At 42.3% G+C, this 27826-nt stretch overlaps 4 protein-coding genes across 7 annotated transcripts; 1 reads left to right on the top strand and 3 right to left on the bottom strand.

Annotated features, from left to right (window-relative positions):
- Window positions 1–1770: 1770 nt before the first annotated feature.
- On the bottom strand, window positions 1771–7426 carry LOC118791155 (uncharacterized protein DDB_G0292642-like). Its single transcript, XM_036548434.1, has 4 exons — window positions 7385–7426; window positions 5289–5374; window positions 2584–2733; window positions 1771–2205 (listed from the first exon to the last, which is right to left on the bottom strand). The coding sequence occupies exons 1-4, from the start codon at window positions 7386–7388 to the stop codon at window positions 1771–1773; spliced, it is 675 nt and encodes a 224-aa protein (XP_036404327.1). The 5' UTR covers window positions 7389–7426.
- Window positions 7427–7746: 320 nt separating this feature from the next.
- On the bottom strand, window positions 7747–11395 carry zgc:112271 (uncharacterized protein LOC553698 homolog). Its single transcript, XM_036548992.1, has 3 exons — window positions 11198–11395; window positions 10600–10697; window positions 7747–8174 (listed from the first exon to the last, which is right to left on the bottom strand). Exons 1-3 carry the CDS (start codon window positions 11258–11260, stop codon window positions 8075–8077), a joined length of 261 nt encoding a protein of 86 aa, XP_036404885.1. The 5' UTR covers window positions 11261–11395; the 3' UTR covers window positions 7747–8074.
- A 408-nt stretch (window positions 11396–11803) lies between these two features.
- On the top strand, window positions 11804–16485 carry slx1b (SLX1 homolog B, structure-specific endonuclease subunit). The gene is made up of 6 exons (XM_036548907.1): window positions 11804–12024; window positions 12302–12483; window positions 12734–12785; window positions 14757–15083; window positions 15381–15599; window positions 15892–16485. Exons 2-6 carry the CDS (start codon window positions 12311–12313, stop codon window positions 15919–15921), a joined length of 801 nt encoding a protein of 266 aa, XP_036404800.1. The 5' UTR covers window positions 11804–12024; window positions 12302–12310; the 3' UTR covers window positions 15922–16485.
- Window positions 16486–16611: 126 nt separating this feature from the next.
- Window positions 16612–21705, bottom strand: si:ch211-284e13.6. 4 transcript variants are annotated; one of them, XM_036548333.1, is made up of 3 exons: window positions 21307–21705; window positions 18201–19218; window positions 16612–17829 (listed from the first exon to the last, which is right to left on the bottom strand). In XM_036548333.1, the coding sequence occupies exons 2-3, from the start codon at window positions 19194–19196 to the stop codon at window positions 17818–17820; spliced, it is 1008 nt and encodes a 335-aa protein (XP_036404226.1). In that variant the 5' UTR covers window positions 19197–19218; window positions 21307–21705; the 3' UTR covers window positions 16612–17817. The 4 variants fall into 4 exon arrangements, with proteins under 4 accessions (XP_036404226.1, XP_036404229.1, XP_036404228.1 ...); XM_036548336.1 differs by having other exon boundaries at window positions 18204–19218; XM_036548335.1 differs by having other exon boundaries at window positions 18201–19215.
- Between the last annotated feature and the right edge of the window lie 6121 nt (window positions 21706–27826).

Here is a 27826-nt window from a genome sequence, read left to right as displayed (position 1 = left end):
TTTAGTTAATTTATCCTTCTGTGTCTTAGGCTATGAACAACCTCCATTTCCAGTTACAGTATGGTTAACTGTGTCTATAAATATACTTTATTACAGGCATCAATGTGCTATTACAACCCAGCCTGACTGGAACCTGCCAAGTCTAGCTCAGCTACATCTCTTGGACCTCAGGGGCCCCTCATGACTCCTCAGTGCATTACTAGAAAAAGGGCTTCCTAGGGCAGGGTCACTTTCTGTTGCTGCACTTAAAGCCCACTCTGTGGAGGAGGTTAAGACTTCACCAGCCCAGCTGGCTTCCAATATCTACAATCGAAGCTGGGTTTTTTTTGAAAGGGCACACAGCGGAATGGATACAATATTGAGCATCTCCTCTCCCCCCGCCCCTTCTCTCTCTCGCTTTCTCTCTCTCTCTCATGCTGTTGCTCTTTTTTCCACCTGATGGGGCAATCCCAATAGTGAGAATACTGGAAGTAATCCCTGGGCCCAGACTGAGCGTTAGTCTCGCCCACATCTTTCCTGTGCAGACTGCCTCCCCCCCGCTCTCTCTCGCTGTCTCTGTGTTAAATGTTCATGGCCAGCCCCTGCTGATACCCCAAAGCCGCCACAGCATCAGTCTTCATTACTTCCTCTTCAGCTGTGGTTGCTCCTGTCGCTGGCCTTCCTCTGACTCGCTCTGCCTCCATCATCTCATTCATAATCCATCTCCTCCATCACTCTCCCTTCATAATTGTCTACCTATTCTGCTGGGAGTTTTTCAGAACGTTATATATACATGTTTTTCAGATGTATTATGACAATTGAAGAAACAAAGGGGACAGGAACTTTGACATGTTTTTCAGGCACAAAGACTGACGTTTATTTTTGTCTTTATTTACAACTTTAGTACACTGTACCTTCTGATCTATAAGTCCATGTGCTCCTAGAGGATGACAATTGAAGAACAGAGTAGAAACGTTCCAAAAAGCTCCAGTGAAAGGAAGCACAGGACAACAATATGAACTGCCATCTCATGGCTAACAACAATGCATATATGACATCACCCTCAAAATATTCCTGAGTGGGTGTAGGCTTATGCCGCATAAGGATTGCCTAAGAGCATAGAAACAGAACTGCCAGATCGGCTGCTTAATATTTTTAAGAACCACTGCAGTATTAATAGCATGCGCACATAGGATTTCATTGGGACTTAAGATTTTGGTCATTAAATGTTGATGCCCAATTCCTGAAAAAAGTGAAAGTGAAAAAAGTAAACTGTTCCTTTTCCTCACTGTCTTACTGACAGGCAGCAATCTTTTATTTCTAATATCCATTGTTGACCTTGTAGGCTTGTCCACGTTTCCATCCTAGCTGTCACACCTCCTCACTGATAACCTATATTGCCTTAGCATTTAAGTTCACAGACTGGAAAGACCCAACACTTTTGCTTCAGAATTCAGTGTCATTATTGGCATTGGCATTTAGCAGATGCTTTTATCCAGAGCAACTTACATCAATTGCAGTTTTTTTTAATACAATGTTATCCATTTATACAGCTGGATATTTACTGAGGCAATTGTGGGTTAAGTACCTTACCCAAGGGTACAGCATCAGAACCGGCAACCTTTTGGTTACGAGTCCTGCTCCTTAACCACTATGCTACACTGCTGCCCCAGTGTCCTCTGTTCCCAAGAAGAAACATGAAGGATTTTCTGAAATTAAACAAACTGCCTGAACAATTCATAAAACATGCCCATGTAGGGGACATAGCCTGCTAAGCCAATCCCCTCTGTGCTAAGTCACAAACCTCTGCCTGGCTGCCCTCTGCTTCTTACAGGATAAAGAAAAGTACATGTCCTCATGGCGGCAACATCTGGATGCTTTCTGCAGACAGATGAAGCAGAAGTTGTGATCGCAGTTAGGGCACCAGACATACTTGCACCCTGTTGTGTGCATGATCAGGCCATGGCATTTGGGGCAGGCGCGAAAGACTGGGCACCCAAAGACGCTGCTCATGGGGTCGGTGACTGTGTCGCAGCTCAACAACACGGCCACCACATCGCAGGAGCGGTTGCCGCAGTGGCCGGCGCCGGCCTCGCTGGGGAAGCACCAGGGGGAAAGGCAGGACCAGCAGAGGTGCGACTGGGGGCACCGGGGGCACCGGCAGAACTGGCAGGGCTGGCCGGCGCTATCCAGAGGCCGTTTCAAGATGGAAGAACAGGTGGGGCACTGTGAAGGAGAGGGCACAGGTACAGGGTGGGGTGGGCGCTGAGTACTGGGGTCAGTGCCAGCTGGTACTGAAAACAGCTGCTCTACATTGGGTTAGCATTAGCAACCTTTACCTAAATTGCTACAGCCAGATCTCCAGTTCCAGAGATTGCAACGGGTATTGCAACTTGCTCCACAGAGATGAAATATATTTGACTTCAGCCACCGCAATCAAAGAAACTCCTTCACTAAGTGTTCATTCCATATGATTGCAGATCAGTATACATACCAGCTTACCTATATAATACTGTCCAACTGCCATTTAAAATTACTCAGAGAAAGTCTTTATGCCTACAGGTAAACACACCTGAGGTGAAATGCCCTGCCATGCCAACTCACCTTCTTATAATTCTCAGGACAGGCCTCTACAATTTGGTCAACTCTTTTTTGGTGCTTAGCCAGATGGTCCTGGGATAGCTGCATGAGTTCCTGCAGCTGTTCCCACTGCCAAGCCTCCTTACAGACCGGGCAGCTGAAGTCCAGGGATTTCTGCAGAGAAGCAGAGGGATGAGAAGGCAGCATTTGGTGGTTACATGTCACCGCAAGCAAAATGACATCTTTTTCATTGTTTCCGTGCAGCTAACCAGCAGACTTGCTGTTGACGGTCTGGTTACAATTGTAGCAAATTAGTGTGCCATAGTTGTTTTGGCTTAGGTGTTGATCGTTCTGAGTATTTGGGTACCTCTCCTCAACAACTCTTCCTGTAAGTGAAATCTGATTTTTGAGCACCATTGATTAAAGCTATGGTATGCTACCAAGAATAAATATTTCTACTTCTTACTCGAATTGCCTTGTGCCATGTTAACTGAAGTTGACCATCATTATTTGGGTCTGGGTCAGTTTGCTGTGGAAATGCCCAAGGCCAGACTTATGAATAGCTCATAACCCACGAAAGCAGCTTGGTGTAATCTTCCATGTCAAAACATTGGATTTTCTGGTGGTACTTGAACTCAAAACATGTTATTTGAACAAATATGTTGAAAAATGTAAAAAAAAAGTAAAGTAAAAACATATGCAAAAAAGGTATTTTTTATTAGTATGTCATACAGGATGTCTGTGATTAAAATCTTTTTAGGACAGTATTTATGACAGGTGTTAGCTGAGAAATTTCAGTATTTTGTTTGACCTTAAAGTAACACTAGTTTTGAGGCATTATAACCTTATCCAGCACACATAATAAGCTAGCTAGCTGCCCAGGTACCAAATCTTGCTACGCGAAATAAAATGAACCACCATAGTTTTACGCATTTGTGATATTGATGGAAACTTCAGCTCAGTTAACTTGACCGATCTGACATTGTCACAAACATCTTCTCTTCAGCGGAGAGGGGGTGTGAGTCATGATGTATGGGAAAACAAGCAGGGTTCATTTCCTGTGTTATATTATTTTAAAATGTGACAGCAAGAAGTCATTTTGTTTGATCCTTTTCACACAGGACCTCTGTGATCTTTATCAATGGAACACTGGTAGGAGCATGACCTCTCACTTGTTGAAGCAGAACACTTCAGTAATCCCTGTAAAATTAGCTGAAGATGGCTGTAAAAAATCAATACATTAACTTTAACCTTCTGATCACAACTGTTGCTTCACTATCTCAGTGCATAATACAGGAGAGAAACTAACTCATGGCTATAAAAATCCTGAAAGCTAATGGACAATTCATAGGTATACAGAGTCTACATAGCTCGCTAACACCAGTTTGACTTCTGCAAGCTTTTATGTAGTTTTGTGGTCAAATCAACAGCACTATAATTCAAACAAAGGTTGGTGGAAAGATGAAACAAAGCTAAACACAATATCAAGTTGTGAGGAAGAGCAAAAAAATAATTTAATACATTTTGTCCCTAACAGGGTACCATACCACCTCAACAACAATCATTAAATCATTCATTTTAAAAGACTGAAGTCTAAAAGGTTTATAGTTTCCCCTTCGCAGCCTGTGGGGAAAAGACAAAGACATGCACACAACCCACATAAAATCCATTAACACAATGTTTCCCGGTCCTGGGCTGTAGACCTCCTGTGTATGCTGGGTTTCAGTCAGGCTGAGCTCTCACTAATTCAGGTTTGATCGAGCTGTTAGCTGAACACTGCCCTTTATTTTCATAAATGCGTATATTTATTGATATCTGTATATCTGATTTTCTAGAAGTTCTTTTTAACAAACTATGCTGTTACTGATGTGTTTGTACTAATATGAAAAAAGGAAATCTGTTTGTTCAACATATTTTTGTGAATATCTGTCCCTTTTGAAAATAAATTAAGGTGATTAGAAATAACTTTTATACACATGTATACACATATTAGAGCAAACATATTTCCAACAACCCATTTCTGTGTGAGAAAGCAGATATTTAAGTCAAACTGAGATCAGTATTTATTTAACAGCTCAGTCAAACCTAATAAACTAGCTCAGCTGCAGTGAAAACCAGCATACACAGGGTGTACAAAAGGCTCTAAACTTACTCTGATTTCATTTAATATCCATTTATTGACACAGGTCAGACATAATAATTTCAGTTTGCCTTGCACCTTTGTGTTCCTTAGTTGATACATTGAGGTAGCGTTCGGGTCAAAGTGCAGCGCTTACGTCATCACGGATGGACTTTCTGTGAAACCCACGTTGTGCTCCTTTACGTGATGTGCTTGTTATTCGGCGGTTCGATGCCTTACAGTCCTACAACCCAACAGTTATCTCGCATACACAGAGTTCCCCAGGACCAGCACTGGAAAATGGATTTAAAGCCTCAAAAGTTCATTGTGTGTAACACATTTTGTGAGACACCTAGATGATCAATGAGTTGCTTATAACTTGTAATCACCTGCTACAGATACCCACTGATAAGTGCTACAGATATCCTAGCAGAACACAGTAACCCTGAAGGCTTACTGTATTCTGCTAGAATATTTCAAGGACAGGTAGGTCCTGCGTGATTGTCTAGAGCTTGGTGACCCTAATCGGAAAGTGCTGGCATGATGAGGACTTTAACCCCACCATGACAACCACAGATGACTAATGAATGATAGGAGTGCGCTCACTCACTTTGTCCAGACAGGTTGTCACCATGCTGTTGACATCAGAAGGGTGAATCTTGTGTCCACAGGGGGTTGGCAGCAGGGGGCTATTACCTGGGGAAAGGGGATGGAGAAGAGAGCTGTGAGAAGGGATAAAGAGGGGATTACTTTGCTTCCTAAAGAGGGGAAGAAAGATCTGAGAGACAGAGAAAAACAGAGAGAGAGAGAGAGAGAGAAAATGGAGTGAGAAATGAGAGAGGTAAAGGGAGATGCTAAACTGCTTTGTATATAGTTGTATGTTAACTGTATATTAATGCTGCTTGAGCAAGGCTGACCTGACATATGCCTGGTACAGAGGCATCAACCAAATGCCGCAAAAACATTTGCCACTTCAGCACACCACTGCGGATAGACATATAGGGACAGCAGTGGACGGTCTTTTTATAGCTCTCTGACTAAAGGGCAGTGGATGCTGCTGACTCCCAGTCACCCTGGAAACGTAATTCACACAGTTTCAGCTCCTGGACCGTTAGATTCGTCACACAATTTCTTCGTCCACAACAGTCCACGAACAGTTTTACGCAGAGGAGCGCCCCAGCATATGAAGGGCTTGAACGCACCCATTGCTGACGTTCTGCTACGAAGCGCAGCTGCGAATTAAAGAGCTAAACTTTAAGAATTGTAAATGTGATTTGTCAGTCAGATCACCGACTCACTGTAGAATCCTTTTAAATACTCCTTAACGAGTTGTTTACGGTGTCAGCGTAAGGATTTTGAGTGACAGTATGATTTTACCCGCAACTGCGAATTAAAGCAACGGGTGCGTTCGTGAGCGTGAGCCGTGTCTCGGAGCTGGGAGACATGTTTTCCTGCCCGCGTCTAAAGTTTGAAGGCAGCATCCCCGTCCAAGCAAGTACAGGAATAGAAACTGAACGATGGAAGGGAAGAATGATTTGATAGAGTACAAAGGACGCACTCCGCTGTCATCTTTCTAGCTTGATGGCACAAGAGCAAATGCCTACTAAACAAACAAAAACGAAACCATGAAAAAGGCCAATGGAATTATAGTGGAATCGTCGCACTAACATTGCAGTTCAACACAAATCTGACATTGGGTTAAAACATTATTTATTACATTTTCTCTATCGTGACCTCTGCCGCAATGACCCTTCCCATTATTGGTAAGCACTGTTCAGAAATTGACGGACTGCACGGAAGTAATATTAAATCAACGTTTGACTCCTGTTCGCATTAATCTTACAGTTTTAGCAGTGTAACACTGAAGAAGTCGTTTGTCAGCATTTCTGTTCTTGCACATAACTCAGTCCGATGAGACTATCGCGATTCTGCATTAGAAACGTTCAAGTACTGTGAAATTCAGTACCTGATGGCAATGTTGGTTAAACATTTGGAGCTGTGGTTGGACAGAACTCGGAAAATTCACGGAGAGGTCTATGCAAACGTGCACCATGGAGTATCAGAAGAAGTAATTCTGGGACAGCCAACCAATGTCAAGTGCACATGCACGTATAACTATGGAAGGAATCGATCCAGGGCAAGTGAAAACTGTTTTGTCGCCCCCGAGTGGTGATTTTGATCGTTGCACTGATACTTGTCGCAAAGAGACCGTCGTCTCATACAGGTTGACAAAAGAGAAAATGAAACTATGATTTATCTGCAAAAATAGAATGAGCTTTTCATCTTTCATTCTGCTAAATAAATTAATCCCCATTTCAAAAACTATGTTGAAAGTGCTACCGATTCTTACTGCTTCCAGGCGTTATTAACTTTATGCGTTTACGCGTTAACGTTTACACACGAGGGTCTCATTGGAAGACAATGTGGAGTTAATCGGTAAGCAAGTTATAAAATCTCTCCATTAATTCATTTTCCCCTAAAGAATAAACATGTTATGGCATGCTTGCTTTTTATTATCCTTATTATCCTTTTAATATAACGAGTTCTATCAAACTTAATGCTAACATCGCACTACTGCAATCGTTCATTTCTTTTATGTACAAAGCCAATCTTAAGTATTTAAAAGCCAATTTTTGTGTATAAATCGAAATTGTGTACAAGACTGTATATATATTATGTCCTGTAAATTTGGGGGTAACAACTTACCCATCAGGGTCACGGTAGAGTGCACTTTCCCTTTATCTTGTCCTGTCGCTGTGACATCACTGTCTCTCACGCGTTTTTGTCTCTTCGTTTCAGAACTTGCCTCGATTTCACTGCAGTCCCTTGTCTTGGCGACATCGTCTTTTCTTCTTGTTCTCCGTTTCCTTACACTCTTCATGAGTATAACTTTTCTGAACACCGCCAGTCAGAAAAGACATACAGTATTGTCAAAACTAAAAGTGAAAACTCAGTGGCCATAGGGAAATACCATTTCGTGTCTGATAGATTAATGAAACAAGAAAGTCCCTTAAGGTGATAATACATTTTATTTGTATTGTTCGTCATGTTCATTTAATAACAACAAAACAATCCAAAATGACGAGACCCGTTTCCTTTTGTTGATTTTATTGTAGTCAGTGTCTGTTTTACAGAGAAAAGCCATGAGGTTGTTGACCTCTACGGGGATAACAGGAGAAAAAAGAAAATTGGCAACACAATTTAAAACGTGATTTGTCAGTCAGACCACAGGCTAACTGCAGAATCCTTTTGAACACTTTTTAAAGTATTGTTTGTGGTATCAGCAGAAGGCTTGAGTGACAGCATTATTTTACCTTTCTCCATCTTTGATCCATTACTTGCATTTTTTGAAAAAAAAAAAAAGAAATGGATGTGTGCCTCTGCGTGAATGAGGGATCACTGGGCCTTGTGCTTTTCCCATTGCTCTGGCGTAAGGGTCTTCTGTTCAAATGCATGGATCTCCTTCAGCTCCTCAGCCAAGCAGGTGTTCACCATCCTAAGATATTAAGACAGATGAGTCAGCAAGCCAAGACAGTCTGATGATTTGAACATTTAACATGACATCTGAAAATGCATTTAAAATACCACTCATACCCCTGCTCTCCCTGTCGTGAGAGCCATGTGGTGGGTTTGTTTTTCCTCTGAATTACATCATTACTATACCTCAGTTTATCCATTTTCCTCCCTGAAAACAGCAATCCACATCTAAACACTATACTTCAGCTCCTCTTTACTTTACAGAACTTTTACTTGTCTTTTGAAAAACATGCAAGTGGTATTTCAATACAACTGTCTATTAATGTTACTAAACCATTCATACCAAGACGTTTGGATTTTTGGGATGGGGTTTACACAATGGCCTGCATCAAACAGAGGACTGCAGCGATATTGCAGTATGCATATTATCTTCAGGTATACTTCCTGTCTTTTCAACGTGGCCAAAGCAGGCCTAGCTGAGGGTGGTTGCAATTTTTTAATTTTATAATTACCATGTTTATTGAATTACTGTAAGAAACTTAAAATGAGGTAAAAAGGTATGGAAAATCATTTGAGTGCTATTTTTCTTCATTTAGAATCCAACTGCAATGCCAGCCGCGTTAAAATGCGAAGCACCACTTCTTCGTGTGTGGCGCTATTGGCCATGAACATGGAGAAGCGAGCTGAAGACCCACAAGCCGTTCAATGCCATACATTGATTGGACTAATAACCACACATGAAACACTTGATGTCCTCAAACAAGCAGATTGAAACAAACATACTACTGTGGTGCACCATTAGAATGTCATTCACAACGGACCTACTTAGTGCGCGCATAAATCACAAAGTTTCACGCGGATCCGTCACAGCTTAACAGCAAATTACATGGAGATTTTGTGGCTGCTGAACGCAGCGTAATAAGTCTTGTAAATAACGTATAACTACAATAAAGCTCGTATTTGTTCAATGTCAGCATACAGCAACCACCTACTCTATCAGCTGTCATCCTGTCTCAGGCGTAATTAATGTTGGTTGTTCACAGGCAACAAATTAGGCCAAGCGCCGTGAAATTCCACTAACCTCGATCTTGTATGACGGCAGCAAGATACTCATCTATATATGATATCAACCCATCCATCTGACGTAAACATCAATGGATCTGCGAAGAATTTGGTTTGACATGACGCTAATGAACAATGCAATTGGCTACGCTTAGTGAATTCATAGGAACTGTCAGGCGTTTTTCTTTTTGGGATGTTTTTTTCCCGCTCGATGAGGAGACATGTCTGAAACCCAAAAAGCGGACGGTTCTGCGGTTGAATGTCATTCCTTTACAGAAGTCAAATACAATCACAAGTAAATCAGTAAGGTATGTTTCTCAGCGTACTTACGTTGATCTTTGTTTTCGGTATCATATTGTGACGCTGACACATAAGACTGTCACTTAGGTGTCATTTTTTTTCTTTTCAGGGAGCACAAATCAAAAGGAGTGGATTATTAAAGGGACAAAAACGCTTCAAAGATTAAGTCTGCCTTATAACTGTCATAATATGACCAACAGGAATTCTACCGTTTCTCACATCCACATCTCATGTGTTTTAGCGGCGGATTCAGTGTTCGGCATTGTTTGTAGCAGTCATGATCTTTGCAAAATTTGCATACTCGCAAATTGATTAGGTCCCTACCAGTTATCTGTAATTTCAGTGCCAATACTTCAGCTGCCTAAACATAAATAAATAATATTAATGTATGGCAGCAAAAAAAAACAACCTTATTAAGTGTAAGCAAATAACATAGCTGCAGCATAATCATTTTGTCTCATTAGGCTTCCACATTTTGGTCATTTTCAAGACATATTCCATGCCTGCAAATTAAATAAAGCTCTACCAAGGAGCAGTTGATCTACTGCAGGTAAGGATCCAGACAAAAGCCACTTAATATTTTCTGAGCAGCTCTGAGTTGACAGCTACTCTTGGATGTGGCCAGTAAGAACAAGGCACTGCATATATGTGGCCCTCCAGGATATGTGTTTGACAGTGCATCTCTATGCACTGTCGGCAAACTCTCTCTCCCCAATGTACTAGGCCTCCATGCCAGGGCTGCTCTCCTACTTTCCAAACCCCAAGTCAAAGTGATATCATCTGTCAGGCAAAGCCATGATGTTACATGGCTCAGACAAAAGCTCTCAATGATAAAGACCAGGACAGTTCAAGAATGAATCTCTGTTGTGATTATAACTCAAGCTGATGCGATCTGAGGAGAGGGGAGAAAATACCAGCCTGCTTTTAAGGCGCCTCGATAAATTCGGAAGCAGTGACAAATTTGCGTGAAACCACCAAACCTGACAGCCCGGCTCTACCCCCTTTCTCCTCTGTCTTTGTATTGTTCCCTCCCTGTGTGTGTGCCCACTCAAAAAACATTTGAGCCCACTCCTCCACTTTACCTGTGTCTTTGCAGCAGCGGTTTTCCCTCAAACTGCGGTGACACGACAAGCACCTTGAAGCTGGCAGCACATCTATTGGGGGATGTGTCTTCAACTTCCTGCAAGCAGCAGAAAAGGGACAGGTCATCGTTCATATTCCAGTGCTGTAATAACTGTCTCGACGGCTACCTTTAATTTGCAAATTCATGTTACGTGTACAGTGGCGTTCATGATTTAAAGCATATCTGGTTAACTGATCCATGCATATGCCGGTGCCTTGACATGAGGAGGTAATTTAGCATCTTAATATGGAGCTAATTTATATCAACTAACTAGCCATGCCTGTCAGCTCCCAAGCTTACCAGATACAGTCACCGTCATTGTTGATTAACCACTGTCATTAATTTCATGAGACCGAAAGCACTGTTTTTCTTTCATTTTTTCCATTTATCCTGCTGGTTAGGGTGACGTTATAGTTGGGTGAGCCTGAATCGGTTATTGTGGTAGAAGGCACGGTATGTTGCGAGCTATGCCGATGAAAACTGGTGACTAGCAAATGAGAAAGAGCGTGGTCTGTGAGCAATCGTACTGTTCAGTAACGTTGCAGCAAGCTACATACCACATATATTGCTCCAATATCCGTTGTTAGCTTATTGCGAATGTGGTCTGCTGTTATAGCCATGATGTTCCAAAGAGTACGTACACAACTGCCAATTGGTATTTGTTTTAATCTGGTTGGGATATCTCTTATCACTAAACTTAACTCCCAACGTTATTGAACCTGCATGTATTGCTGCGGATGTAGTCCCCTACCGGCTCTTGCGCTAAGGGCGTATCCATTCATCAATTGACCAATTGTATCTCAAATCCTGTAAATATGTACCGCCCCTTATTTACCAGTAACCAATTCTAATCCTGAAATATAAAAATGGGGCGGGTGTTGTTGGCGTGAGAAAGGACCAATCACCATAAACTTTTCTAGGGGTCCTTGTAGGATGAGTCTGTCTCTCATGAATGCCTAAATCAAAATGTCAAAATTAATATATTGACTTCTTATTATCTTTGACTTTTACATATTTGGTTCTGAGATTTATCATACTAAAGTAATAACACTTTTAAAAACGTATATATAGCATATTTTACGAAATATTTTAGAGAAGTATTATCGGGCGACAGCGAAAGCAGCTGTACTTACTGGATTATTGTAACGTTAGCTCTACACTGAGCTCTGTGTATCTATGAAATGTTTTCTGTTTATAAGAATAGATGGCTTATTTATATCAGGTTGAACAGTGATTAGTGATGTCTGTTGCTAAGAGATTCCTGTTCAGATGCTGATCTGATCCGAATGAACCGAGAATTTGTTGCTACAATCAGAATGGCACTCTGACATTTTGTCGCTGTTTAAAGAGACTGAGCTACCTAGTGAGATAGCTCCTGATTAAGGTATGTAGCTAACATTATCTTGGTACTCTGCATATTTGATATTGCTGTGAGCGAGCTTGCAAACTAGGGGTGTCTGACGGGCCCTCTGTAGTTGCTGTGTGGCCATCATGATAAAATGTGTGATTTAGCGATTCCTTGTGCAGACAGTTTGAAACATAGCCCACGAGTCGTATGGCTTGTTAAGCGACACGGTTTGCTTCTCATTAAGTGATGCTCTTACTGTGAAACTGTATAAACAGTTATCTGATTGGTGCGTCTTGTCTTTTCTCCGTGTCAGTGCTTTGAGATGGTGGTCGAGGTTGAGAATTTCTTCGGTGTGTATATGCTGTACTGCACTAATCCTAAATTCAAGGGTCGTATCTACATTGGCTTCACCGTGAACCCAGAGCGCCGGATAGGGCAACACAACGCCGGGCGACACAGGGGCGGAGCCAAGAGGACCAGCGGACGAGGACCATGGTGACCAATCATCCTCTTTCATGCTCTTCCTTTCTAGCTACGATTTTCTTTATGAGGTTGACAGTTATAATACTGTTAATGTATGGAATTTATATCTGCAAGTAGACTTTTCATGTTGGAGTGTCTTGAGGTTTTAACTTCGATAATGAGGACTGTTATGCTGTAAGAGTTCTTTTGAATTGCGATCATGTACCTTTTTGCTATTTGTCTTTTTTGTATCTAAATTTTTGTGTCCTTGTGTCCTATCTAGGGAAATGGTTCTCATCATTCATGGCTTTCCATCAGACATTGCAGCTTTAAGAGTAAGTTGTCTGAGAGTTGTCTTATTTGCATTCACTCACACACTTCTCAAAGCCATTAGCTGAAGTTGGATAAATAATGGAAACAAAAACTGTTTTTTTCAGACGCTAGACTTTTTAAACATTGCTCTTATATTTGTAACATAACACTTACAGTACATTTTCTGAACATATGATGTGATACTTTTCAAGTTTTCTGGGGTTTTATTGTATTTTTGGAAATACATTGAGATAATGTTTAAGTTAATGTGAAAGAATTTGAGGTAATGTTATAGCCTTTTGAGTACCTCCATAAGTGTTCACGCCTGGATTTTCATAGACCATTATTTGCCTCCTTCTAGGGCTGGAGGATATAGCCGTCGCGATATATCGAATAGCTATTTTTAGCGCAATAACAGCTATCCCCGGTATGTGGCGTTATGTTTCTTCCCGTATTTTTTCCCTTTAGTCATACCTGATACAGGAGCATACCTCCAAAGTTCAGTGAAATGCTTCCGGGGTAGTGGGTGGCGGGTGAGCTGGAAACGGGAAGCCCGAACACTACCTTTAAATTTATAATTTTCAACCGGTTCAACAATGAAACAAATAATTCACAGCATAATCAATCCCAATCGCGTAATTAGAATAAACGATGATGTTCTCCAAACACTGATTGTCTGAAATTTGTGTGCTATTGCGAAAGTTACAGCATGAGATTGTTTAATTAACAAGGATGGCAATTTGAATAATTAAGTGGCAAGTAATCCCAAAGCTTTCTCTTAAATGTTTCACATTATAGCTTTTTAGTGTTACAAAATTCAAATTAGGCCTACAAAACGGAGCTAAATTTAGTTAAATCGATTTAAATTGCTGAGAATGAACTTTTAGGTTAGGTTGAGTGCAGTGAACAATAACGTTTAGAACACAGACCTCACAAAAGCTGTGATGTGTCATGAGCATTTAACCTAATTTAAATCGGTAAATGCCATCCTTGTTAATTAAACAATCTCACGTTGTAGCTTTCGTAAGCACACAAACTACAGACAATCTGCGGTGTTTCGTGAGCATAATCATTTATTCTAATTACGGGATTGGTGTCGATTATTCTGTGAATTATTTGTTTTATTGTTAATCAAGGAGGATAAAGGGGAACAGGTTGAAAGTAATGATAGATTTAAAGGTAGTGTTCGGGCTTCCCCTGTTTCCAGCTCACCCGCCGCCACTGCCCCCGGGCAGAAAAATATCACTTGTATCTATATGTTGGTTAATTTACCTATTAGCTTTGAAAAACACATAGCATATGTTTTCACTCTTTATCTTTGTAGCCATGTGTTTCTATCTACAGCATGGAAGGAGCATAGTGCTGTTGCTGTAATATCAACGTTGAATAGATACGAGTGGCGTTTTTCGCCCCGGAAGCATTTCACATGGCCTTGGAAAACTGGAGGTGTGCTCCCGCATCAAGTTAAATGAAAACAATACGGGAAGAAACCTGACGCCACATACCGGGGATAGCTGTTATTGCGCTAAAAATAGCTATTCGCTATATCATGAAGCCCTACCTCCTTCTTATAAAAACCTAGCGGAAATGATAAGGGACTACTGGTGTCATCACCTATGAGACAGTGCTCAACACTTGAGAAACCCCTTTGAAAGATGAATTGTTTCATAGCTCGATGGAATTTTGCTTCAGGACTGATTTGTTGAGTCCTTGAGCCAGTTCCTTTCTAGACGTGTACAGCACTCAGCTAGATTGACAGTTAGTCTTTCAAACTGTGTGATTGAATTTATTTATTGAATTTATTTACTCGACCCACACAGTAACAGTGTCACCAGAATGCCCCATCACTTGCTAAACTCTCCCTTTGTCTCTCCGTCCATCCCCCATGCTCTCCACCTCTCCAGAAGGGAGGTGATTCTGTCTCTGTCTGGTGCTCATACCTGCCGCCTTTGCCTCACTAACCTGTGCCCTGCTTCCCACCTCTCCTCCTGCAGTTTGAGTGGGCATGGCAGCACCCCCACTCCTCCCGCCGGCTGTCTCACGTGGCGCGGCGGGCGCGGCGCGAATCCAGCCTGCAGTTCCACTGGCGCGTGGTGTCGCACATGCTGCGGGTGGCGCCATGGAGCCGGCTGCCGCTCACCGCCCGCTGGCTGAGGCAGGAGTACCGGCTGGACTTCGAGCCGGGCCTCCAGCCCCCACTGCACGTGCCCCTGGCCTTCGGCAGCGTGAGGGCCAAGAAGCAGCCGCCGCACCCCCCTGAGGAGGGGCTGCCGAAGGAGCAGAGGCCAGAGACCTGTAAGCTCTGCCGGGAGGTCGTTCAGGTGAGCCCCAAGGCATTTCCCCCCTAAAAACTCAGAATGGGCTTGGTGTTGAATCTGTGTAGATTTAGGGATCTTAAAAGTGCATGGATGCTTGTCCTATAAGCGTGGAGATGGCTTTTCCTATACATCGAGGCCATTCTGTGGCCCAACATGCTGTAAAGTTCAGTGCATCTTTTCTGAAAATAATCTGTCCTACTTTTTTCCATTTTCTGCATTTATGACTCCTGTTTGAACACCTTATTTTGTTGTATGTCTGTCCTTGTGCTTCAGTGAGATTCTCTTTCTCTCCTGTTGTAGTCTGTTGACAGATTGTCCTGCTTCCATCCCTCTTGTCAAATGACCTGTCATGTGATCTGCCTGGCCAAGCACTTCCTGAAATCTGAGCCCACGCATCTACTCCCAGTGGAAGGGGAGTGCCCTGGCTGTCACAATTCTGTACTGTGGGGCAATCTGATTCGTCACAAGAAAGGTTGCTATGGCGACCTGGAAGAAATTACAGCATCATCATCATCTCAGGTAAATTCGGTATAATTCACATTGAACATCACATCGAGTTGTCATTTGGGCACTGCAGCACTCCAGGGACAGCTCTGTTGAACAGTGTTAAGTTTTCCAGTGATGTTGGTTGAATTATAGGTATGTGTTAGTATTGTATAGTAATGGTACAGTTTGAATGCAAACTGTAATAAAGTAATGCCACTGTAGTGTGGATACTGCTCACTGGAGGCACCCAAAGTCAAAGGACAGATAAGGACCAAAACAGTACTAATTCCTCTCGCTGCCCCGTGTGTGTGCATGTGTCCCACAGAGCCATTGGGCAGACGAACTTCAGATCTGAACTGAGCCAATCTGCCACTCAGAGTCACCACTGGTTTCCCACTCGCTCCCATTGGTCACTGTGAAGAATGACGCCTTTGAAGAGAACTTCTGAACATCACGACGGATCGCCACCTTTGAGGAACCTGATGAAGAGCCTCGGGTGTGCAGGTGTTGTGCAGGCACAACGCAGTACATGATGATTTGGGATTTCTGGCAAAACATCAGTCAGCACAACCACCTTGTGAATGCACACTTCTCCAGAGGTATATGGATATTTTAACAACTGCTGGTATTGAAACAAAATCAGCCATCAAAAAGCACACATTAACAAAAGGATTATGGGTAGTAACTGGTGGGTAGTCAGACCCTTGGAATTGTATTTCAGTAAGTCACTGTGACACAAGTCTTACTCTTGTGTCTAAGGATGTTCAACTCAGAGACGCAGTTGAACGCATCAGCCGACTGATTTTAACCGTGAAACATTTGACGCTTAAATGAAAGTTATGTCAAAGTGGTTTTTAATGCATAAGAAAACAAAACACTGTTTTTTTTTTAAGTACAAGAATGTGTTTATTTTTAAAGTTAATCCAGAAAATCAAGGCAATCAGGACTGAGTAACAAGTACCATTGTTAAAAAATCTTTAATTAAAAAAGAATAAAAAGAGATCCTTTTTCCAAATCCCAAAGAATTTTGATTCTTTATGTCACAGGTTGCAGCATGAACAAAGTCAGAGTTTTTATAGAGACCCAGATCTGGACTTAACTCAGTAAGGCTGGTCGTCACAAGTGCTTTGTCTCCCTTGAACTTGCTGAGTCTTAACTCCACCCACTGTGTTCCCTACCATTATATGGCAGTGGCAGATCTACTTTCCCAGTGTTGCCAAATTAGCAACTTTGTTGCCAGTTCTGAAACTAAGAGGGTTGGCTGGGGGTCAGTTTTTGTTGAGAGCAACTGATAACAAATCTAGCAATGTTGAAGGGAGTCAGAGAATTCTGTTTTATTTATGACACAAACAATCCTCCTCCCTGCTCTATAATCTGTCTGACAGCACTCATTTATAGAGTGGTTTTGAAAAAAAAACTATGATGAGTTCTGGACAGATAAGTAGATCCAACCAGGTCTTAGACCTTCGGATGGCAACAGTGAACAAGCCAACTGAAATCTGAGTAACTTCCCATTTGACCTCGTGCATCACATCACCCAGGCAGACAGTGCCTGCCACCTACAAAGTTACTAACACAGTGGAGGCCAACACAGCAAACACATCACATCAAACTGCCCACAAGGGGGAGCATGAGCAAGACAAATGCCAAGAGCTTATACTAGGACTTTGACTATAAGCTATCTAGCTATCTCTCTTCTGAATACACAAAGCCTGTTTGCACCGGACAGATAGCCGGGTGTGTTTTTTCCATTGAAAATTCCTGTTATTCCTGACTTCCACTGCCAAGGGTCTGATCTGGAAATTATTTCAGGCACTAAAAGTAGGCAACAACTGTAACTACAAGCAGGTTCCCATCACCCATCTGTACCCGAGGTGCTCATCGTCTCTACTGGAAACCATTGATAAGGAAAACGCTGTTGTACCTCAGCATGTAACAGCACACTATTTCAAAACTTAACTACAGAGCAGGTCTTTTTTTCTGTTTAAAGTCTGTCAGCTCAAGAGACAGAGAGCAGTGACACGCCTATGTCCTGAGTCTGGTAACAGGCGAAGTGAAGACAGGAGCTTAGTCTGGGTTATGGGTGTGCCCTTATTGGCTGGACTTCCTCATTTTGGCAGCAGCCTTCCATGTCTGATAGGGTGCGGTTTCCAGTCTAGGTGCAGTGATTGGCTGCTGTAGTCCAGGCAACGGCAGCTGCCCTGAAGTATTCCGCAGGGTCACCAGGGAGGAGGTTTTCCAAAGTTGGGCATCAGTGTGGGTTCTGAAGACAAAAAAATGTAAAAAAAAAAAAAAATCTTTTTTTAAAAATAGTGTATTGATATCTGCAGTCCAATGGCCAAAACAGAAATTGTTAATTTTCTTACTAAATGCTGCCTGTTCTGTTCTGGTTGGATGCACTAATGAACAGAAATACATCACAAGCATAGCTTCAGTACAGGAACAGTATTCAGTTTAATAAAGCAAATACATTTTTAATAAGGTGTGCTGTGTGCCTTAAGGCAGATGTGGTCTGAGAATGTTCACCTGAATTGTCATCTACTCAAAACAAAGAACCGCATTTCATTTTTAAAGTTGAACTTAGAATACAAGAAACCAAGAGGTAAAAACTGTAGAAGAAAAAGATGTACACACCTCCTGTTGATGGCTCTTGAGATGGGTCTTCAATAGCTCGTTGTCTGAAAACCTCTTTCGGCAGAATGCGCAGGTTGGCGGTGTGCTGGGTAGGGTTTTCGGGATGCCCTGCTGTGAATCAGCAGTGCCACAAAGCTTAGGCCGCATTTGGTCTGGGCCTGGGGCGGGCTCTGAACATGGCCCATGGACAGGCAGACCCATCTTAGGCGCACAGAGCCAGGAGGCTGTCTTCCTGTTGGCGGCTGTGCCAGAGGATCTCAATTTGGCACCGGGGGGTCTTTTTCGTGGGTAGTCAGAGCCAGCCTTTCCTGAATGGGTTTGTCCCGTGGCAGAGTGGATGGGAGTTTGGGCCTCAAGATGCCTGCTCGCGCCCAGTGAGGGCTGGTGTTGACAGGGAGAGGTGTCCGGAATCACTGAGTGTGGGACTAGGCTGGCACCAGGTTTGCGGCCAGGGAGCGCTGCGACACCCAGGTCATGCTTATTTCCTGATGCCACACGATGCTCGTAGCAGGTGTCCTCCTTACCAGCAGGTGGCAGTAGGAGTCCTCCAGGTCCTGCCTTGCTGTCCCTCCCCGGCTTGGGCAAAGCCAAACTCCATTTCTCCAGGGGTGGCACCGACAGTTGCTGGATGCAGTGGTGCAGCGAGGGGTAGTCCACGTACCTGAACTTCGGTACTCGTTCCCCAGAGGCGGAGGAGCCTTGGTTTGTAGGTCTGCTCCCCTGGGACCTGCCTGTCAGCCAGCTGTCTGCAGGGGGTACAGACAGCTGCTGGATGCACTGGTGCAAGGAAGGGAAGTCCACGTACTGGAATCTAGGGACCTTCGGTGGCGGGTCAGCTGGGTTCTCCTTTTTTAACGAAACGTGCATCAACCCAGTGGTCCCGCCCGCCCTCTCCCTGACCGGCGAGGTCTCATCGCCCGGCTTGACTTTTACAGCCAAGGGTTTGAGCTTCGGATTATCCTCTCCTTCCACTCGGACTCTTCTCCATTCCTCCATAGCTGGACTGTGATTCTACCTGCTGCAAACATGCAAGCAAGTCTACGTCATTCGCAAGTCATTCCTGACAAAAAATTAACACAAATGCCTATTTTATAGTTGTAGCACAGTTTATGTTATCCAAGTCAAACGACATTAGGGTAGAAACACAAATGGCAAATGAAGTGCAAATACAGTCTGACATGCACTTTTTACATGCCACACAGATCTGTCCATGCAATGTTACCCAAAAGTTCCAAAGTGGAAATGTTCCCTGTTGTGATCCAGTTTACTCTAGAGGTACATGATACTGACACTTGATACTGCAATAATTTTACTCCAGTTTCAGCACTCTGATCAGTGTGGATTAGTGGTTAGGGTTGGCGTCTGCCCATGGCTTCAATATCTCTCCTGAAAGCAGACGGGTACACACTGGTTACCTACCGTTAAACAGTAGATTCAGCAATGAAAACGTACCCAGGCAGAATCTCGCGCATTAAAAAAAACAAAGCGGTCAACATTTCATCTTATCGACCTTAATGAAAAATGTGCTATCCTCGGATAAAAAGTTGGTCGTGCCAATAAGTCAGAGAGAAATGTAACAACTCTATAAGCAATTCCTATGACGCACACGCGATCGCGTCGGAGTACAGAAAAGGGTGGGAGGCATTCACATATCGTCTGTCACACTCGCGGAGAAACAATATGATTCGGCACAATAGTCCACCGGTCTAGTGTCTGCCGAGGGACTGAAATGACCGCTAAGAATTCCCCGGAGACTTCCTCCGTGTGAAGAAGGTGAACCTGGCTTGTGTTCGCCTGTCTGAGGTGCAGTCTGTTCCCACAGCCTCGTCACTGATATAAATAGCTCCTCACAGCAGGTATGAGGTAGAGAGCGAAGTAGGTCAGAACTAGACTGAGAACACCGCCAGAGGGGGGGGGGGGGGGGGGGGTTCTGTAACAAAATATGTATCACAGGACAATATGGCCTTTCTGCTTGTGGTGGACACTTTCAACCGGGAATGTCTCACACGCGTGAATGGCTGCCATTAAAATTTTCATGCGCCCTCAAACCGAAATGCGCATGAATGTCACGAACCGAACTTTCTCGTGCAAAAGGTCACGTGTACATGCGTGCTGTGCACTCTCCCAGGGAAAACGGCCTCCTCTGTGTGTAGCTTTAATTAAAACAACACAAGTCCTCTCTCTGTGATCATGCACTTGCGGATTCCTAAAGACAAGCAAACACACAGGAGACGAAACAGCGCACAAAGCCATGTTGACATTTGCTTTTTAATACGCCCAGTCTTGGCCGTAAATCAAATGACAATCTATTATTTAGTTATTTTATTATTCTCACCATTTGTGTCAACGTTCAAACCGAAACTATTGTTATGTATATTATTACTGACACTGAGATCCATATGAATCATAATAACAAAACAAGAAAAAACAAGCTACAGTTCAGATTTATTTTGCAGCACGGTATCAACCCCCTTTCAACATCTATGACAGCGCAAGAGGAGCCAAGAGCCGTGCCGCGTCTTGAATTCGGGGCGAGTACACGCTGTGCTCCACATTCGCCGCTGTGTGCACAGGAATTAGGTCACGGTGGCCTATATTTCGAGGGTTTGTTGTCTTCGTGTGTTTGGGCTTCCTGCCCCGCCCTCGCTACACTAACCGCACTGCTGATTAACGCCACTTGTAGTAACGTCGGTCGTGCTACATGAAGTGGTCGACAGATCACTGGAGCGTGAAAGCAGGTGGTTAGTTGCAGGGTCAAACTCAAGTCAAACTAGTTGGTGCGGCCGTTATTTAACTAAGAAATGTTAAAATTATTTAAAACATGCATCTTCCGGCGCTCCGCGGTCAACACAGTAAACGTTACCGCGACTGTCACAAATTTAATTCGGTGAATCAGACCGTAGGGTTTTTGTTATTGTTATTACCTAGACTATGTTGATAGATTTACTACATTGGGTAGTTATCTGGAAAATACTGTCAATGCAAGTAGTTAGCTAACGTTACCAGGGCGAAAGCAATATACACTAACTGCCAGACATGTTCTTGAAAAACAAAATAAATTATCTGAAAACTTCATCTAAAGAGATATTTCAAAAGTGGATTTTACCTTTGAATCGAAGTGCTCGGGATTCAATGGAAGGCATGGTAAATCATGTCCACTTCACCACCGTTGACTCCGCATTTTCGACATTGTTACGTACCAGTATCGATACCTTAGTTAATAAAAACTGTATTATTTAAATCTTTATTTTAATCGCAAGCAGGCAAAGTGCTTCGTTTTACAGCCGACCGACTCAATGCGTAGCTATTTCTTCAGCTTCCGTGAGCGGCAAATTTGAAGTCTGCTTCTTTGTGAACTAGCGTGCCTGTTACATTAACGCTGTGATCTATTTATCTGTAGCTAACTGCAATAGTTCTCACTGTCGATATTACTCTACAAACTGGAATCTTTCTTTTTTATTCTACAAGTCACTCTACGAACTAAGCAGCCAATCATTACGTTCATACTTCACAAAACATGCCTGTGTATCCTCCCCAAGCCATGCTGTTGTCCAACCCCTGAAGTGGAAAGAGGAAAGGGGGAGGGGTCTCTCTGTCCTACTTTTGCGTCCTGTGAACGATTTGAACGTGCGAAATGTTTGCAGCAAGCTTGTACACTAAGGAATACAATAGGTATTGCATAGAATACAGAACAGCAAGTTGATTTTCTTTCACTTATTAATTTTACACGTTTAAGTAAAACGAACCATGCAAACATATTTATTATATAAATAATAGAAATAATAATTAAAACAATATAATTAATTACATGATGTCAAAAGCACCATTACATGAATTTACAGTAACCAATAAAACACATGAAATGATGCACTGATTGTGTCATAAGTACAAGTTACTGTAGCTAATATATGAAAGCAACACTCCACCATAAACAAATACATTCACACATTTTCAGTTGTTCCTTACCTTATATTTTAGTGGGTGTCTAAAGCACATGGCACCATCTGAGGCCTTCCCCCTTAATTTCTCAATTCTTACTCACTCTGACATCTCATGTTAAATTTCCCCTCTCCACTGATTAAGAAGTGAATGAGTACTTGTTTTTCGACTTGTCCTTACATCAATGTGAATAAAAAAGTATGATCAGGCGGCTGTCCAGGACAAGCTTATTTTACTTGTTTATAAACAAATGAACAAAAAATCTTGTGCTTGTACTTTTGGCATTTATTCCTATTTCATACTCAAGTATAAATTTGATTAGAACTCAAATGTGTTGATCCCTCTCCCAGAGTGCAGACCTAATTTGCAAAAAGCAAATTTCACACTGACATTAGAAAGCATGTCTTCATACAGTTATTCATGGACAAAATGGCTTGCCATGCATCCACAGTCCATCCTTGAGGAGAGAAACTGAGTCACATTTTTGTTAATTAAAATTTCAAACACACAATTTCAAAAATATATTAGATATTGTATTTAAGCAGGAATTTTTACTTTTACCATTGTGATATTTGTTGATGTCATTGTTTCAATATATACGTACCCTGTCTGTTCCCAAATGTACTATTATTTTACACACAGGCAAAGTGATACATACTTTACAATATGCTCTGAATGGCCTGTCCTCCTCAGGGCAATGCTCTTATGTTCTCCCAAAATGTCTCCCGCTCCTTGCTGTGTCCTTTACTTCTGAGCTGGGGGAGTATTTATGGTGATCACTGTCTAGAAGAGAGAACAAACAAATCACCAGAGAAAAGTGTGATTGAGTGTCTCGCTTCCATGTAGATGGATGGTGTTGCTTAATGATGGAGGGTTACCACTGGACTGCATATCTCTGATACTACTGTATGTCTCAGTTGATAGGAACAAATTCAAGTGTTCAAGTCCAAATTCAAGTGTTCAAGTTCAAGTTCAAGTGTTCATTTACAGCAGTATTTCACACTGGCCCAAGTCCTCCTCTCCATCACTCAAAGTGCCTCTCTCTCTTGCTACCTTTCTGCCTCCTTCCTCGCAATTTTAGACACGGGAATTCCGCTGTTGTTTGTAGTAGTTCACAATCGTCCAGTATACAAAATCTCTCATGTTTAAACCTGGTTATTATTAATATAACCCAGAGTTGTCACAATCAAGACTGTTTTCACAAAATTAAAAGGTCCAGATGGTTTGTGGGGCATTATGTGAGCATGTCCCTTCAGTGCACTCAGCTACCACTCAGGGATGCTACTATCTGAATTCCTCTGTCTGCTATGCTGGCTCAGGCACATGCTATTGGGTTTAGATTGCAAACAGACCAGAAGAACATACACAGACATACTACATCAAATATATTGTGGAAGATGAAATTTTACTGTCAAATCTGTGAAGCAGCAGTCCTGATATTCACAGTGCATAAGCATCTGGGTAGAGGAAAGCAAGACACGAGTTTCACTTGTAGCAGATTTTTTTTAATAACACAAGATTGTGCTCTGTTGGCATGTTAAGGGATCTGACCATCATTGACCCAGTCAATGAAGAACCATTCTTTTCTTCCCCAAAAGGTGACGTCAGGGCTACAAGTAGTGAAGTACAGCTATCAGTCTGGGAGAATGCCCCTTTAGCTGGCAGGACAATTCTCCATACTATCAGCACACACTGCAGCTACACTAGTAACAACCATTTATCTTAACAGCACTGAACCCAGGACCTACATTGACCCACATTTTAAGACAATGTCAGTTATCAAAACAACCCAAGTTATAATGTGCTTTTAAAATGTATATTTCTACCTCTGTTCCTCTGTAAGTACATGGGTCTTAGTATAGTGAGTTATTTCCATGTTAGTAATGTTGAATTTTCTACCAGTCACCATGTATGTACAATGTATTTGAATCACAGTCCAGCAAAAAAGTTTAGTTTTATTTAAGAAACCCCATGGGTAATTGTCCTGCTGTGAAGAAAGTTGAAGTCTGTTTCTGGGGTGGGCAATAATATTGTAACCCATTCCTACAATTATACTAATAGTTCTGACTATCAAAATGAAATGTTTTCATGTACATTATGGTATATAAAATATTGAAGAGCAGGTTGATTTTATCTTTATAATTTTGACTGTGGTCTGCAACAACAACAAACTACACAAACAAATTTATTGGAACAAGAATGTATTTTTTTTAAGTAACTGCAAATTGAACAATTAATTATATTGTGTGGATAGCATTATGAATTCAGACAGTGTTGGATTAGCTACAGTAACTTCTAGGTCATACACGAGCTACTCACAGGCACCGCACAAGCTGCTAGATGGCACCATAGAGGCAAGATGAGCAGACCCACGGCATTGAAAACTACCCCACCCCAGCCAAATAAAACCAACTATTCTTCCGCTATGGATTCTGGGTTGTTGTTCTCAAATGACACAGAATCTGTCAGAGTCTGAACTGTAACGATCACCCTGCGTGGAACAAGCACTTTAACCAGCTGAACCACTCAGGAGCCGAATATCAACATTTTGGACTAAAGCTTTTAATCTGCAGGGAGTGAATATGTGAGTCTTGCAATCTTTTAACTCTCATTAAGACTGTTTTTAAATATGGCATCACTTAAAACCAGTAGCTAATTCGTAGCCAGTAGCTAACACACCACATAATCCCATGCTGCACCCAGTCAGTGTCTTCATCCCGTAAAAGGAACATGCAGTCTGTCCGTCTCTTTCTCTCTCTCTCCACGCCGTTCTGGGGGAATGGGCTTTCAGCAGTTCATGCCCTTGCAGCAGTAGGCAGCCAGGGTGACGCAGATGGCCACAACAGCCACGTGAATCAGGAAGCCTTCTCCATGGTAAAGCAGAGACACCGTCTGTCCATGAGGGGAGGCAAAGGAAAGGCACAGGAGGAGAGGTGGGAAGAGTGTGGGCCTTGGTTACTACAAATAATGCTGCCCCCATATGAAGAGTCCAGTTGTAATGATTTTAAAGATACTTGCAGAATCAGCATTATTCAGCATGTACTGTGATGGCAGAAAGAACTGTCTGCCAACATTAGAACTTCGGCCTATTATTGCTTTTATTGTTATCTCTTATGCCTATTATTTTATCAATAGTTCTTCCCCCAGTTCAGTAATTTCTCCCCTATACGTACCTCATCTAATGCCTTTGTATTTATTTGGCCCCAGTAGCCTTCTGACAGCTTGTAGCAGATGGAGGCGTTCATTTTAGCTAGCGAAAATGTTGGTCATCTTCACTATGTATTGGTTATAAGCTATCTTAATATATACTGAATGGAAGAACATGACTTGGCTACACCAAATGGACTGTACTAGTTAGCTAGTTAGCCACATACCTTGAACTAGTTAATGATAATGCCTTATGGAACAAAGTTTGGGTGCTAAGATTAAGTCTGAAACAGCATCCTGCCAAAACTCAAACATCACAATCTCCACCCTTTTCCTATAAAAGATAAACTTTTATAATAAATAGAACAGTTACAGTAAATGCTTTTATTCTGACATCCCTTTAGATACAGAATCATTCATCATTTTCAACATGGTATTCCTATTTAAATATTTTCATTTTAAAAGAATTTTACTCTCTGTTTATAACGGTGTATTTGATTTGTAGTTAATGGCCCATGCAACTGAAATGTTTTGATAACATACAAAAAGGCAGGGGCATAAAGATCACCATATTTCAACACATTGCTCACATAGCCTCATCTGATTCCAATCAGCAAACTCTGAGACTCTGAAAGAGCTTCCAATAACAACATTTCAGACAGCCATGCCTAAAAATGTCAGTCCCCAATCACGGGGGACTAAACAACCACTGATTTCTGTGGATGACCATCACCTTTATCGAAAGGCTTGTAAAAAGGAAATAAATTATACCAAAAAAGATAAATTTGATATATTTAGCTAAATAGCAGTACATTTCCAGTATGACACATAGATTCATGCCCGTAACCAGGGTTTGAAAAATAGTGAGGTCTGTTTTGTCAATGCTTTTGTCAATGTTTGTCAAAATTACACATATAAACATTACATACATAGAAAGAGACCTGTTGCTATTTAATGGTATGCTGTCAGTTCATACACAAGCCCCATGCTGCTGCCAACATGCATAAATTCCAATTGCTGCTGTCAGTGGAAGTGCTGATGATGCAAGGGGCTGCTCTCGCACCTTCTCTCTCAACTCTCACACACAGCGGACACTAAATAACAATTCTAAACTGAATTAAGCATGCACTCGTCTCAGAGGAGAAGTTCTCAACCACTGATTTTTTTATCCAGTTGTATTTAGCTTCAAATTTTATTTTCTACGCTAAAAAAATTACCGAGGTTTGGACCTTGGTGACCTCATAGCTAGTTACGGACATGCATAGATTCATTTGAGCTCACCATGATCTTCTGGCAGAGAGTTGATTGCTCTGAGTCATCATCCGTGCTGTTCCACCGGCAGTCATAGTCTACAAAATTGCCTATCTGCTTCATGGAGGTATTTGCAATGTTGATCAAGGACACAGTGCACGCCAGCACCTGCATGGCAAAGCAGGCCCTCAGCTGTGGGAAGCACAGAGGCATCAACACAGCATTAATATCCATTTATTCATTTTGGGGACACAGTTATGCAGTGCACTGTTTCACCCAACACACAGTGCAACCCATACAGTCATTTCACTCTTAGTCAGCTGCAGATGTTCTGGTCTGTGCATTGTCTGTGCCGGTAGGAAGTGTTCATTGTCTCCACATGTTGATGGGGGGGTTGGGGTAGGTACAGTACATCTAACACTAATCTGGGATTCAAACAGACACATGGATGAAAAGGAAGGTAGCAAGCAGTTTCACACTGCTGCCTCAACCAGGCCTTTTGCTGCGATTCCACTTCTTGGTCTTACTGTCGCTCCACTGCTGTTTTGTCCCAAACTGCATCTGTTTAATGGGAAACTGTGGGCTATATTAACTCAGTTATGATTATCTCCCTGCTGTACACCCACCCTAAAGCCCTCCCCTAAATCCAAACCTTACCCCACCCCTCAACGAGAAAAGAATGTCTTACAGTGGGCAGGTTCAGATTCTGAGCAGCTAGTGCCACAGTCCCAGCGATGATGACCTGTCATGACCAAAGGAGAGTGTTAACTCTTTGCTGCTAATTGGTAAGACTCAGCCAAAAAGCACTGGACCAAACTGCTTCCAAAAAACGCCAACAAATGTAACAATGCAGAGGAGTATACTGCAACAATAAACGCAGGAAATCAGGTAGAGCATGTGGTCAGGTGAAGACAGAGTTTATACTCACAAGCAGTGACCCAATGAGCTCTGAAATCCGTGTCATACTGAGTTTCACCTCATCCATGTCAGTGGCGAGACCCGCCAATGACATGCTGATCAGAAATACACTGAGAGTGATCTGGGTCACCTAATGGGAGAAGAACTACCATCAAACAAATGTAACCAAATAACATCGTTACATAACCCTTTGCATCTTCATCTTCTTCAGGGACCACTTGTGTAAGTAATAGTCGAAAACATCTTTAATTTTCTCCGATTAGCTGTTTGTTTTCTAAATAGTCTACCTGTCTGGGAAAAAACTGTAAACATACGGACTGGCATTTAAAAACGGTGCCGTACAGGTTGGAATTTTAAGACTCACGCCGAGC

The sequence above is a fragment of the Megalops cyprinoides genome, chromosome 16 (assembly GCF_013368585.1).
Source record: "Megalops cyprinoides isolate fMegCyp1 chromosome 16, fMegCyp1.pri, whole genome shotgun sequence".
Taxonomy (NCBI): domain Eukaryota; kingdom Metazoa; phylum Chordata; class Actinopteri; order Elopiformes; family Megalopidae; genus Megalops; species Megalops cyprinoides.
Note: the sequence above shows the minus strand (reverse complement) of the source record. Positions and strands in the feature narration are given on the sequence as shown.

Bases quoted from the DNA above. Each gene is read 5' to 3' on its own strand.
- LOC118791155 (XM_036548434.1), bottom strand. The intron at 2,734-5,288 runs GTGAGTGAGCGC...GCTTCTCTGCAG, and splicing joins TGACAACCTGTCTGGACAAA to AAATCCCTGGACTTCAGCTG. The intron at 2,206-2,583 runs GTGAGTTGGCAT...TCTCCTTCACAG, and splicing joins GTCCTGAGAATTATAAGAAG to TGCCCCACCTGTTCTTCCAT.
- zgc:112271 (XM_036548992.1), bottom strand. From the start codon at position 11,260: ATGGCTATAACAGCAGACCACATTCGCAATAAGCTAACAACGGATATT. The intron at 10,698-11,197 runs GTATGTAGCTTG...TGCTGCTTGCAG, and splicing joins ATATTGGAGCAATATATGTG to GAAGTTGAAGACACATCCCC. The intron at 8,175-10,599 runs GTAAAGTGGAGG...TTAATATCTTAG, and splicing joins CCGCTGCTGCAAAGACACAG to GATGGTGAACACCTGCTTGG.
- slx1b (XM_036548907.1), top strand. From the start codon at position 12,311: ATGGTGGTCGAGGTTGAGAATTTCTTCGGTGTGTATATGCTGTACTGC. The intron at 12,786-14,756 runs GTAAGTTGTCTG...CTCCTCCTGCAG, and splicing joins CAGACATTGCAGCTTTAAGA to TTTGAGTGGGCATGGCAGCA. The intron at 15,084-15,380 runs GTGAGCCCCAAG...CTCCTGTTGTAG, and splicing joins TCTGCCGGGAGGTCGTTCAG to TCTGTTGACAGATTGTCCTG.
- si:ch211-284e13.6 (XM_036548333.1), bottom strand. From the start codon at position 19,196: ATGGAGGAATGGAGAAGAGTCCGAGTGGAAGGAGAGGATAATCCGAAG.